The sequence below is a fragment of the Callorhinus ursinus genome, unplaced genomic scaffold (genome assembly GCF_003265705.2).
Source record: "Callorhinus ursinus isolate GAN/ISIS: 27379988/994484 unplaced genomic scaffold, GSC_fseal_2.0 scaffold8, whole genome shotgun sequence".
Taxonomy (NCBI): Eukaryota; Metazoa; Chordata; class Mammalia; order Carnivora; family Otariidae; genus Callorhinus; species Callorhinus ursinus.
Genome location: NW_027397070.1, coordinates 45,255,571 through 45,269,720, shown reverse-complemented (window position 1 = coordinate 45,269,720; position 14,150 = coordinate 45,255,571). Strand labels below are relative to the sequence as shown.

The window sequence follows — 14,150 nt, the reverse complement described above, 5'->3', positions numbered from 1 at the left end:
ACTGTTGATCCCTTTCCAACAGTTCTCCCCTGCACTGCCAAAAACATCTTATCAAATATGGAGGTAATTACAAGGTAGAATATTAAGATTCTCTTTCTTATTCCACTGAATAAACTTGCACCCTCTGGTAGGGAAAATACAGCTAATAAAATACTGAAAGTATGAGCTCATAAAGCAAGGATTCTTTACCTGTAATATTTGGGATCATCTCTATCATCATCATAATCTTCTAAGAATTCTTTTAGTCTTTTAGCTTCTTTTGCCTTTGTGGGAATAAAAGACAAAGTGTGCAAAATGAACATAAAAGTCACATAGAATATCCCCTCCTTTCTTGGAGATAAATTTTTCTTATCCATACCACTTGAATTTTATAACTCTCATGTACTCTGTATATTAAATTTAAATAACATTAGATATATTTTATCTCTTACTCATAAAACAAGCCAGATTTAGAACTTATCTATGCAACAAAAACCACATATAGTATTCCTCTCTGGATAGAGTCTTCAAAGTACAGAAATGAAACCTGAGCAAACCAAGAAACAAAACAAAGTTATTTTAATGAATCTATTAATTCAACGAAAATACTTTACCTTTCATTTGTAGATACATTATGCTACAGAAAATAGTTTTTAAGAAATGCAGGACTGAAAATTCAAATCATGTTCATGCATCAGTCTAACTTTGGGTACACAAACCATGAAAGTATAGGACTCTCTTATTTTTGAATTTCAAATATAACTATTATATTTAATACCACTTATAGCTAACAATTACATACAAATATATAATACGTAAAAATATTTACTTATACTCTATATCCTTACCTACTCTATCAACTATTATATCTAGTATATCTATATACAAAGGATAGGTTTCTAAATATACTAAAAGTTTATTTAGATTACAGTGAAATTTCAATACATTTCAAATTTCAAGTACTACCTCTCTGTAAAGACTTCCCTGATCTAACCACCTACCATGACCAATTCCCATCCTCAAACAATTCTTTCTCCGCACTCCCAAAATACTGTGAACACCCCTTTATCATACCTTAAACACTCACACACACTACAGTAACTACCTCTCTCTCTGAAAATACCACCCACTTGTTTCAAAGTTAGAATCCTTAGTTACTCCTGTATGCCCAGTACCCAGCACAAGCACCAAGGCTGGGATATAATGTACTCGACTCAAATGTGTCAAATGAATAAAAGCAGATTTGTTAAGTAGGAATGACAAAACTTACAAGTATTTAAATAAAACACAGTAAGGTGCATGAGATACATACTAAAATATAAACATAAATTACCGGCCCTGAGGAGTAGAAACCTTCACTTTTTACATCACATACTTCTGTTACTTGAATATTTCTATATAATAAGTAACTGCTTTTGTAACTGGACTTTTTTAAAGCTCTCAAACAAAAAAATAATAGGAAAATTTTCTCTAGAAAGACCGATTTCCGATTTGCTTGTAAAAAGCAGGACCACTTCAAATGTAGATATTTGTTGTGGTTCATGGCAAACAGCTCTTCAAATAATCGTTTCTCACTATATTATTCTCTTCCTATTTTCTAACGTAGGGATGAAAAAGAAATTCTAGAATGGGAATTGAAACTACTGTCAATAATTCTATGGCATTATGGATATATACAGAAAACCCATACTATCTATCTAGTTTCTACATGCACCCTCTTTTGGGTACTTACAAAAACTCCCTCTATGTCTCATATTCAAAAGCTACTTGAAGATTCCTAACTTCAGTGAAGTTTTTGGAAGAATAATATAAATATAAAATAAACTGGAGATAAACTTTCACGAAATTCTGGCAAAGACAGAACACATGGAACATACTACTCAAGCAAATACTATGACAAAATTTTTTTGTCATTCTTCTTAGTAACAACCTATGCCAATGGTTTCCCTATTATAGTTCATCAAACAGTGTAAATGCAAAAAATGTCATGTACCTAAAAGGCAGCATGAGGAAAAACTATAATTCATATGTTATATACTGAAGACAATAATTGTGATTCATAAAAACAGGTCTTTACGCTATATGTTAATTAAGTGGAATTTAAAAACATGACAAACAAAAAAAAAGATCTTCTCATGACACTATTCCCTTCATCCACATGTGCCACAACCAATACAGAACAGTATCTATCAATATCTATCAATGCCTCTTCAAAATCAATGTTACAGACTCTTAAGAATGTTTTATAAGTTCTCATTTTATATATTATTCTATGACAGACAGACATCAATGGTATGCGCATCCAAGAGATAATTTTGTTTATAGGCAGCAAAAATGTGAAAATTAAGAGTAAAATAGATTTTGGTGGACTGAAATTGTCTGAAGATTAACTGAAATACATAAATATTACATTACCTAGGGTCGCCTGGGTGGCTTAAACAGCTGGGTGTCCTAACTCTTGTTTCAGCTCAGGTGGTGATCTTAGGATCATGAGATGGAGCCTCACTGGGTATGGAGCCTGCTTGGGATTCTCTCTCTCCCTCTTCCTTTTGCCCCTCCGCCCCCAAATTAAATTGTCTATACTGAGAGCTCGTACATTTTAATGACAAAGTTACTTCTAATCTAGTTAATGGTCAAGAATTTGACCTGATTTTTATCTGAAAAATCACTAATTTGTAACCGAGAATATTACCATTTCTCTTCTTCTTTCTTCTTCTCTTTCGGCCTCTTTCTCATACTCCCGGGTTTTCTTCCGTTCTCTGATTTCCCAATTCTTAAGGCGCTAAAAAAGAAATTGTCAAATTTAGTAATACAAATGTATGCAAAGGGCTCTAAAATTTTTGACTAACCTACTGAATAGCAAGCTTTAAGAATAAAAGCATTTCTCGGGGCATCTGGGTGGCTCAGTTAAGTGCCTAGCTCTTGCTTTTGGCTCAGGTCATGATCTCAGGGTCGTGAGATCAAGCCCCACATGCTGGGCTCCATGCTCGGCATGGAGTCTGTTGGAGATTCTCTCCCTCACCCTCTCCCTCTGCACACATGGGCGCATGCTCTCTCTCTCAAATAAAATCTTAAAAAATAATAATAATAAATAAAAGCATTTTCTCAATTTACCTCTTGGTAAGCAGCTTCTTTTTCTCGGAGTTTTCTTTCAAGTTTCCTTCGTTCGTAAGCATCTTCTTCATCTTCTTCTCGGTCGCGCTTCTTGTCTTTCTCTCTCTCTCGTTCCCGTTCCCTTTCTCGCTCTCTCTCTCGCTCTCGTTCTCTTTCTCGTTCCCGTTCTCTCTCTCTCTCTCTTTCTCGCTCCCGTTCCCTTTCACGATCTCTGCTCTTTTCTCTATATAAACGAAAGATTTAAAAAAATGTCTTTGTTTTCCTTTATAAACCAAGGGAAAAGAGGGTAACATATATTACAAAATAATACACAAACTCATAGGCCAGAATTTAGCATTTGATTTCTGCAGAATTGTAAACTCCTCTATACTTATCAGGATGACACAACATAATTCTAGTCTCAAATTCTCAATTGCATTTTAAATTCCATGTTAATGCTTATCAGTATCTCAGAAAACAAACACACCTGGATATAAGAAATATAAAGGACTGACACGTTAAAAGACAGCCTACTTCACTAGTGATGAAGGAATAAAGATGTTGGCAAAGGTGTGGAGAAAAGAGCATTTTGGCATGTTGGATGGATAAATCAGAACTGTATCTACTGGCAATGAAAAGTTATCAAATATTTAATTCAGAGTGATAAAACCAAATTGCAGAATATAGGTAGTATGATGCCATGGATCTAATTAAATACATTTATTTGTACACATATAAAATATAGTGGTTATGGATTCATATCCATAATAAAAGTATACATACACTGACTGTATGTCAAATTCTTGATAATGGTTACTCAAGAGGATAATGATTATTCCAGGAGAGGAAGGAAGGGAAGGATTTTAATGCCCACTAAAGACTAAGGACACCGGATTTCTAGTTCCAGCAACTGGTGGACTGACTAAAGTGGACCTCCTTTCAGCTACAATCAGGTGAAAATTTGCAACACAGAAACGTACTATCTGAAAACCAGCTTGGGAAAAAAAGGTAAGCTTTTCTTCCTTTCCCACTTCCTTCGTTCATTTTTGCTTTACTCCTTCCTAAAGAATTTGAGATGATTCATCAAATTCAATATAATTAAGAAAAAACTTAAAATAAAAACAAGGTAAAATTACTTAGGAGTCCTAAATTGAGAGCTAGGCCATACAATGGGCTACAGGACCAAGTAAAGATGAGCGCCTAAAAGCAGGGGTGCTAGAGATGATTTCCCAGGATGCAGGACCTCAATGAAATGGTAAATAGAAAAGATGCCCACCAACCCAGGGAGACAAGAGGGAATCAGTTCTGCCCATAACACTGGGTGGGCAGTGGTTGTGTTCTGGGTCTGCGTATAAACTAGCGTCAGATAAAAATTAACCCTGAAGTTGAGAACTGTTACTTGAACGAATGTGTACATGTGTGAGACAGCAAGCCAGGCATGCTCTGTGCCTAAGGAAGCTCTCTCTTCACACAAATGTAAACGGTGTGGAGAGTGCCTAACCGCAGTTCTACTAAAGCAATCAGCAAACAGTAACTTCCACCAAGCCTTACCTTGATCGACTCCGATCCTTATTCCGATCCGAGCTCCTTTCCCGATCGCGGTCCCGGTCTCTCTCTCGGTCCCGGTCACGGTCTCTTTCTTTTGTCCGGTCACGATCCCTATCTCGTTCTCGTTCCCGCTCCCGTTCTTTCTCTTTTTCTCGTTCACGTTCTCTTTCCCTTTCTCGTTCCCGTTCTCGCCTTTCTCGTTCCCTTTCACGCTCCCTCTCTCTTTCTCTCCGTTCTTTCTCAATTTCCTGTCTTTCTTTCTCCTTTTTGCCTTTCTCTTCTTCCAGTTTCTAGAAACCAATAAAAGTACTTTTAGAGTTAACTCTGTAGCTCCAGTATTCGGGTATTTCCCGGCGCAATGCCCAATATAAGGAACAAAAACAACCAAACCACTGGCACTTTAATATTAAGTACTTTGGTTTTACTTGACAAATTAAACTGAAGCAATCACAAGACTAAATAGATTGCGTGCAAACCCATATACTCTACACAGACCAGGAATCTCCAATCTTGGATGCTGGGAGATCGTGTCAAGTGTGGCTGGCCGCTCAAGGATTATGTAATTAACTAAATGACCATGAGGAATGTGGTGATTAGTAATAATTTCTAGAAATACAATCACTTAGCTAAAATGTAATTTCTGTCATTATGAATTTCTGTAAATCAGTATGACTACTGATTTACTATTGATACTATATATAACCCCAAACTTCCCATTACCTACAGGTTACTACTTGAAGATTTCAAAGGGGAGGTGGGGGAGGAAAGTCAGGTCACTGTAATACAACTAAATCATCTTCTACCCTCTGGTTTGCCCACCCTCCAAAAGATAAGCTGAATTCAGCCAACATTTGCCCTATTATCTAAATGGAAACATTTACTCCCACCATTACAAGATGGACAGCCCACTAAATACAAAAAGTTTGAAAATCACTCACTTCAAGCAAAAATGTACATAATTGTAATATTCTCATTTCACTTAATTTTAAAAGCAACATATTTATGCCCATTACGCCTATAAGACAATAAAAATATATCAACAGTGATAAATCCATCCTTGGAAGGAACGATTGCATATGAACTTACAGATGCTGTGCTAGGACATGGATCGCCAACACTGGATTAACCTTGCCTACAAGCTATGTTTCTGGGAGGAAGAGCAAGTACATGGTTCACAAATAAACCAAATAACAAAGTCAGACCAAGTTTGTACCCTGACAAGATTACCAGTGTACCACACGGTTTCTACACAAACTCAGAAAACAAAACAAAACAAAAACAAAAAAAAAAACCAAACAGGAAAAACAAAACAAAAACAAAATACATTTATCCCTTTGGTTTCATGTTTAGTGTCACCGAAATGAAATTTAAACTGCAACAATAAAATGTGCATTTTTTTTTGTCTTTTCTCAGTCATGTAAAGCATTTAAAACAACTTTAAAAAGCAATCTTACCTGTTATACTTTTTCTCTTGTTCATGGCTTAGAGAACTGATAGAGGATTATGAGAGTAAAGCTAATGCATGAGAAATCAATATATTCAGCAGCTGTGCCAGTCTATATCAAAGGAGAATGTAGGCAAAGCCAATACTGAATACACTGAGGTTACAAAGAGAAGAGAAAAGAAATCATAGAAAGAGGACAGAAACTGAAAGCTATTTAAAGGGGCAAATTCTAATTTCTGAAACAGTTCTAATGGATTATAAAAATTTGTATTGTAAAATGAGGCTAGACTACATAAAACTTACCTCAGTGTCATACACTTATAAAGAAATATTTATTTCTGAGATTATAGATACTTACAGACTTATTTTAGCTGTTCCAATAATAATTTCTTTTGTAGAATTTAACTTTTTTATTTTTCCTTATTCATTGTAATACTTATTTCTTAGTGTATACTTCCACTTATGTAAATAATAATTTGTTTCAGAACTCATTTCAAAAGTTTTGTTCTAAGTAAATGAACAAGTGAGTGAATCTGGTCCACACTAAATGCATTTCTAAAAGACTATATATGCGATAAGTAGATGGATACCTACATACATATGTATATTTTAAGACAAAACTAGATAGAGAAAATGAAGTTGAGTCTAAAAAGATGTAAGAAAGTAATGAAATAATGAAGAGGAAAGGACAGAAAAAAAAAATCATAAATCTTACCTTATTCTCTCTTCAGACTCGTCCGTGCTGTAAATGGACGCCCCCTGCCACGCTGATACCCTGACAGTCTGTGGTTATTTAATAAACTCATACCAAAACATGCAAAGGTTCACTGAGCTCATTTTTTGTTACTAGAGTTTCAAATGTTCCCTTTAACCATCCCACCCAACAAAAAGAACTGTTTTTCATTTTCATCTTTTTTTTAAGTACATTTTGGAAAAAACATTTTCCCCCCATAGTGAAGTAAGTCTAAGGCAGTCAAATGCCTGACAGCTTCTCAAACTCTGAAGCACTTATCTTTTGAATTAATTTTTTTAAAACACAATTTTCTCATACTTTACCAATGACGTGACAGGGTTTAACAAATAACAACAAGGGGGTAAACCACACACACAACTGTATACCATTTTCAAGCTTACTCAGACCCTGAATTTGAGTATTGAACCTAACCAAAAGTATTCCTCGAAAATCACTTCCCACAGACTACCTTTTAAACTCAAAATTAATTTGGGAAAATTATATTTGTGCTTTTAGACATACTTAATTCCTGAAAAAGCACTGTGTATGTGAGCTATGGCTGGGCATCTAGATAATAAGTGTTCAGCAGCAGTGATTCAATGGCACTGTCACCTTGGGATTTTGCAAGCAGTAAGAAAAAGTAAGATTGAATAAAAGAAAAAGTGAACACTTAACATTTCACTGAGTTGAAGATCACTCAGTCTTTAGAGTAAAAACCAGTAACATCTTATTATCTCTAACATCAAAATACATTTCATGCAGTGTTTGCATTTTACCGTCCATAAGCATCACCTTAAACACCAGCGAACATTCACAGATGCACTGTCATGAGAGAAGCTTTCAATAGGCAAAATTCGTGAGTGGGATTTACTATGCACAAATACCCATTTCCAAGCCAGTTACCCCTTTGCATATTTTTCTGAGGGGGCATCCATAAATATAATAAAAAACAGAAGCTCATACTTACATCCTATTCCTTGTTACTTTCCAAGCTGAGAGTTTCATCTTGCATTAGTCACCATATGATCTCTATCATAATGGTGGGGGTCAATGAATAGATTAGCTTTATGGGAATTTACAGTTCTTCCATGCATCTAAAATTTGGTAAGTCTGGTAACCACTGACCTACTTTTTTAAAATCTCCCCCTCTCAACTTAAATCTACACAAATATATATCTTATATTTTAATCTCAGCTCTAAAGAAACGATTTTCGTAAGATTAAGTTAAATAACTGCCCCCAGAAATACACTACAGTGTAGGTTATCCTGCTGCCCCACTGAATCTAATTTAAATCTGACCTTGATGTTTATGTTAAAATCTAAAAATAAAATTAGCTTTTATAAAAGTGAGAGGACTGCAGAGTAGTCAGTAACTGAAAAAACTAAGTACAATATGTCCAGGACCACTTTAATATGGTATTGTTCTTCTGTTTGTCTCTATCTAAATATTAATTAACCTATAAAAAGCACTTAAAATTATATTCTAATGTAAGGTTGATTTTTTTCTTTTTGTCTGTTTGCTTTGGGTTCTGTAAAAAGTCTAGATTGGTATCAAGTAAAAAAACAAGAATACTACCTTGTGTGTGTCTCTGAATTTGCTGATCTCTCGGGATATCAGATCTCTTTTGTCTTCTTCCATTTCTATAGCATTTATATCCTCCTAAAAAAGATAAGAGGGTTAGGAAAGAATGCATTAAAAATTAATCTACATCAATACAAAGATACTAGAATTAAAAGATAATCTGTACCATCTTACAAAAAAGACAGAAGTAAATAAAACAATTTATATAGTAAAAAAAAACTAGTGATCTAAGTTAAGTAGTGAGAAATCAGATGAACAAGAATCACAAGTCTGGCCATTAGCAATAAACAGTTATTGTCAATGCCTATAATATAAACGAACCTTAGTGATGAGTGGGTAAGGGATCAGTGGGGCCACTGGAAATCTGCGGAAAATCTGCGGAAAAATCCACAAAGATTAAAAAAAGAGCAAGAGTTTTCATTACTCTGCACAAAAATTTGCTATATGTTTATACTGTAAGCAACGTAAGATTTCTGTGATATTTTCTTGATTTCAAATTACTTAATAAAAAAGATTTCACTCACTCTTTTTAACCCCTCCTGTCACCCACCACTTCCTCACCCTCCAACTCCCCCAGGCAACGGAATAAGGAAAGTCTCACAGTAGCAGGACTTTTCCCTTCATCCCCTGGAAACAATCATATCAACAAAATTTACCCATAATTCCTGCCATTGAGCAGGATCTCTTTGATCCTCTCCCTCCAATGCCATATCAAACAAATATTCTATTTTCTCCTCTTCCGTTAATGCTGGGGAGGAAGAACAAGCTCTACAAACCTCAATTACCCTATACCTGATGGACTACCAATTCCCATTCCCAATGACTGACATTTCACTAGACAGGTTTTTATGACCATATGAAGAAAAACAAACCAAGTAATAAAAATGTATTTGGCCACAAAGCAAATTGAAGATGGCCAAGTAAGGCACTCAAATTCAAAATAAAATGAACCGTAACTATCCAATGATATTAAAAACCATAGTACATATTTCACAGTACTTTTTCATAGCATATACAATCCATGCACACAACATACTTCCAATATTTTTAAAGAATACTCCCCGTAATTTCTCTAAATTTATCCAAAGAAATGAGTGTAAAAAAAACAAAGATTTTTGGGGCATCTGGGTAGCACAGTCGGTTAAGCACCTGACTCTTGGTTTCAGCTCAGGTCATGATCTCATGGTCGTGAGATCGAGCCCTGCGTTGGGCTCCAAGCTCAGTGCAGAGTCTGCTTGAGATTCTCTCTCCCTCTGCCTCTCCTGCTCATGCTCTCTCTCTCTCAAATAAACAAATAAATCTTAATTTTTTTTTTCTTTTAACCTGGACACCCTACTATTCAATTAGCTTAGGTTGGCAAAGACTGATAAAATAATAATACACTGGGGAGGAGGAGTGTTTCATCTTCTCCTACTCTTTCACCACCCTCCAATTAGAAGTACAACTGCATTACTGTCCACAGAGGGAATGAGATGTGGTTTAGAAGAAAAGGTGGCAAAACTTAAAGAATGGGTGAAAATATTCAGTGAAGGATAGCTCGTGTTCTGCTTGGACCAGGGATAGTACAGTATCAGGGAGTAAGGCAAAAACAAAGCCAGCCCCTTCATGGCCAAAAAAACAAAAACAAAAAAACTTCCTTTGTCCCTTAATATCGGCATCTACTTCACGAGTCACGGGTTTTTTCCTTCTGTAATTTGAATCCAGAGATAAATACAAGTATCCATGCCAGTGCATTTCAAACATATAAAACAAACATTACGGTGAAAAAAAAATTAGTCAGTTACTTGATAAAACATGGTCAAATTAGGCTTAGCAGTATATTGTTACAAATTTTGGTCATTTTCCCCTTGAAAGTTACAATGCAATGAAAGCACAAGAGTGACACCATAAAAAGTAAACCGTAGAAATGACTATTGTCAGAAATCAGTAACACATACGTCCTCCTTCTTCTCCTTCTTCTTCTTCCTGGGGTGAGAGTCAGATTCTTGTGAGGGGGCATTGAGCTCACTAGAGTATTCTCGTATTAAAACTTCAATGGCCCCTTTGATCATCTGATCTCTTCTCTTTGTTTCTTCATCTAACGCTTCTTCATCATCATTAGTGACAGTTTCTGGCCTCGCATTCTTTACAAAAAAAAAAAAAAAATCAAGGCAAGTTCAGGGAAGAGGAAAAAAAAATCAAAAATCATTCTAAAACTAGTACACAAAACAAAACAAACATGTTTTCTCTAAAACATCTGTGCAGTCCTATTAAATGCAGACTTGGTTTTATTAACTTCACAAAACTAAATTTCACTTCATTTACTGATTTTTCTTAGATACTGATACTTTATCATTTTCTTTTCCTTTTTTCCTTTAATAGCTAATACTCTGACCCCTAACCAGTTACAGGGAGATCAAACCACAATACTAATATACTACACGACACATCTGCCAAGCTTTCAGTTTTTCAGATTGTCTTCCTCAAATACTTCCACAAACTAATGTTTACTAAATTTTTTTTTTTAAGATTTTATTTATTTGACAGAGAGAGACAGTGAGAGAGGGAAAACAAGCAGGGGGAGTGGGAGAGAGAGAAGCAGGCTCTCCGCCGAGCAGGAAACCTGGTGTGGGGCTCAATCCCAGGACCCTGGGATCATGACCTGAACGACTGAGCCACCCAGGCGCCCCTAATGTTTACTAAATTAACCAAAACACAGTTGAGGGGCGCCTGGGTGGCTCAGTCTTTAAGCGTCTGCCTTGGCTTAGGTCATGATCCCAGGGTCCCGGGATCCAGCCCCGCATCAGGCTCCCTGGAGGAGCCTGCTTCTCCCTCTCTCACTCCCCCTGACTGTGTTCCCTCTCTTGCTGTGTCTCTGTCAAATAAATAAATAAAATCTTAAAAAAAATTTTTTTTTTTCTTGGGGTGCCTGGGTGGCTCAGCCAGTTAAGTGTCTGCCTTCGGCTCAGGTCATGACCTCAGGGTCCTGGGACTGAGCCCTGCATTGGGCTCCCTGCTCAGCGGGGAATCTACTTTTCCCTCTCCCTCTCCCCCTCCCCGCCCCCCTCCTCCCCACTTATGCTCTAAGAAGTAAATAAAATCTTAAAAAAATATTTTTTCTTTCTTTTTGAAGTCATCACTACACCCGACGTGGGGCTCAATCTTCCAACCCTGAGATCAAGAGCTGCATGCTCTACTGACTGAGCCAGCCATGTACTCCTGGCTCAACAAATTCTTAAGAGCCTACTGTGTGTGCAAGACACTATGCTAGATGCCAAAAATAATTTAATATTGGAAAAAAAACCTTGCCCCTAAGCATTTAGCAAATACGATAAGCAGTTATGCTACAGATAACTTCAAGTCATAATGTATATTATGAAACTAACTACTCTGAGTTCTTACTTTCTCAAACCTGCCTCTTTATCCAGTCTTTTTTTTTTTTTAAAGTAGGCTCCACACTGGGCATGGAGCCCAAAGTGGGGCCTGAACTCACGTCCCTGAGATCAAGAGTTGGACTTTTAACCAACTGACCTTCCCAGGCACCCCTTTATTCAATCTTCTGCCAACTTTCTACCTGGTATCTTGGATAAAGACAAGAAGCTTTACCCAAGGACTGTAAATACCTGTTAAAATTATTTACCAACAACACTGTAAACTATAATCGCGATGATGTGTTTTTACTTTAAATCAGTAATGTATCCCAAGAAGGTCTTTGTGCAGCTTTCACTAAAATCCCTTCAGTAATACTATGCTTCTCCACAGCTTTTAAATCAAAGAATTAACCTGACACTAACTTGCCACTGAAACTATAGGTCCTAAGACATACATGGGCCATTCCAACCCACATCCTCAGGTATTGATACCTTAATTCTTTATCATGAAAATATACTTTATGAGAGAGCATCGAATCTGTCTTTCCCCTACATGCTAAATTCCTTTCCATGAACCCTCAACATCTCTGTGCTTTTCTAAGCATAAAGATAGAAGTGGGGTGGGGTGCGTGCGTGGCTCAGTCAGTTAAGTGTCTGCCTTCGGCTTAGGTCATGATCCCAGGTCCTTGGATCGAGCCCTGCTCATCTGGGAGTCTGCTTCTCCTTCTGTCCCTCCCCCACAACTGTGAAGACGCACGTGCACTCTAATAAATAAAATCTTTAAAAGCAAACAAAAAAAGATAAAAGTGGGGTTATATAAATCTTAAGGCCTAGTCATTTAAAAATACTCATAAGCCCCCAAAGTCCCTACCACCACCATTCTAAATCAAATTTAACCGCTTCTCAGCCTTTTAGCTAAGATCAAGTGTAAATTTAAGTATTAGTATGGCTAGTCTTAGCTAAATTAGAAATAAAGCATTTGGAATTCATACCACCTTCTGATGTACATTTTTAGAAGGAAAGCTTATTAGCCCAAATCTCTTCACCAACTGTTAATGTAAGACAACCAAAAATAATCAGATATATTATAAAAGGAAAAGTTTGCGTTTCTGAGTCAAAGAGAACTACACAACTAACTACTTGTGTTCTTTCTTCTGGCTGGCAGTCAGGAAAATGCCTGACTCAAGCACCACATGAGCTCCTCGATGTCTCTGCTCACATCACCCATCTTAAGTCACTGTTTTCTGGACTTCTCCCAACACTCAACAATCAAGAAGAAAGAACAATAATACGCTCTCGTATTTTATCATCGTGACAAATCCGTCATCTACTCTGCTACAGTTATATTTGCTTAAATTATTTGAAAAAAATTTATCTCATAGAATTGCTTAACTTTTTCTTTTTACCAATATTGTTAAGTAAAATGGACATTCCAGCAGACTATGCCATGTCTGTCTTGTGGTTTCAAGTATCTCTGGGCACCATACCAAGTACACCCAGAAGTCATGTCTGTTAACATTTTAAATTTCATCTTATCTGAAATAATTGTTCTGTTTTTACTGGAGGTAGCTCCAATTCCATTCTTGAAGATACAAACAGATTTCAATTGAGGTTCTTCTAATAGTGATTACAGATTAAATCAAAGTCACACAATTGTGCATTTCCTTATTTACATATATAGTGAAGTCATTTACTTCATGTTTAGAGTACACTATTTGCAATGTTGCAAATCAAACCACCTCACGAGCTGATGATTAAATAATGGGGGGAGGGTGGGAAGACTCCCAGGGAATTATATAAAAACTGAAGATATTAATTCCATTTAATTCCATGCTTTATTTTAAATAATTCAGTTATCACTGCAAGGAAAATCTGAAGTATTATTTCAGACAGTTGTTTTTTGACATGACAGACAACACTGCTTATCTGAGATACAATTTATATTACAGAGAAATTGCATTTTATTATTTCTTTACAAAGCTAGGTAAAGACAGTAAGATCATCAGGTGAGCAATGTAAATGCAACTGTTACTCAATAAAGGATCATTCCATTCTTGCTATGGGCAAGATACTGTCTTAGGTTCTGTGCAGGTACAAGAGGAAGAGACAATCTGTGAACTTATTGCCCTTTTTATCTTGTAATCAGATATATGGAACTGAAACATGGTTCAAGGGGTATGAGAGACAGACAGATACCAACAATTTATGTTACAAAGCACTGACCTAACAGCAATAAAAACCTGGGCAGTAAGTGGGAAGAGAGTAATCAATTCTGCCTGAGAGAAATTGAGGGTAGGATTGAGGAAGGCTATTTGAATCAAATACATTGTAATTACAACTATATGGATAGAACTGCAACAGGGAGTTTGGATGGGCAACAGGGACATGAGATGTCAGCAAAGAATGAAGGAAGTCTGTAGC

The 14,150-nt window shown here is 36.3% G+C and overlaps 1 protein-coding gene across 2 annotated transcripts in view; it reads right to left on the bottom strand.

Annotated features, from left to right (window-relative positions):
* The window catches only part of RBM25 (RNA binding motif protein 25), a 54,774-nt gene that overhangs the window by 11,747 nt on the left and 28,877 nt on the right, over window positions 1-14,150 (bottom strand). For both annotated transcript variants that reach the window (XM_073895481.1, XM_025869720.2), the window contains 7 exons: window positions 10,317-10,502; window positions 8,701-8,754; window positions 8,374-8,457; window positions 4,624-4,910; window positions 3,094-3,316; window positions 2,672-2,761; window positions 190-263 (listed from right to left, as the gene is read on the bottom strand). In XM_073895481.1, coding sequence (XP_073751582.1) covers window positions 190-263; window positions 2,672-2,761; window positions 3,094-3,316; window positions 4,624-4,910; window positions 8,374-8,457; window positions 8,701-8,754; window positions 10,317-10,502 — 998 coding nt within the window. The remainder of the gene's footprint in view (window positions 1-189; window positions 264-2,671; window positions 2,762-3,093; window positions 3,317-4,623; window positions 4,911-8,373; window positions 8,458-8,700; window positions 8,755-10,316; window positions 10,503-14,150) is intronic.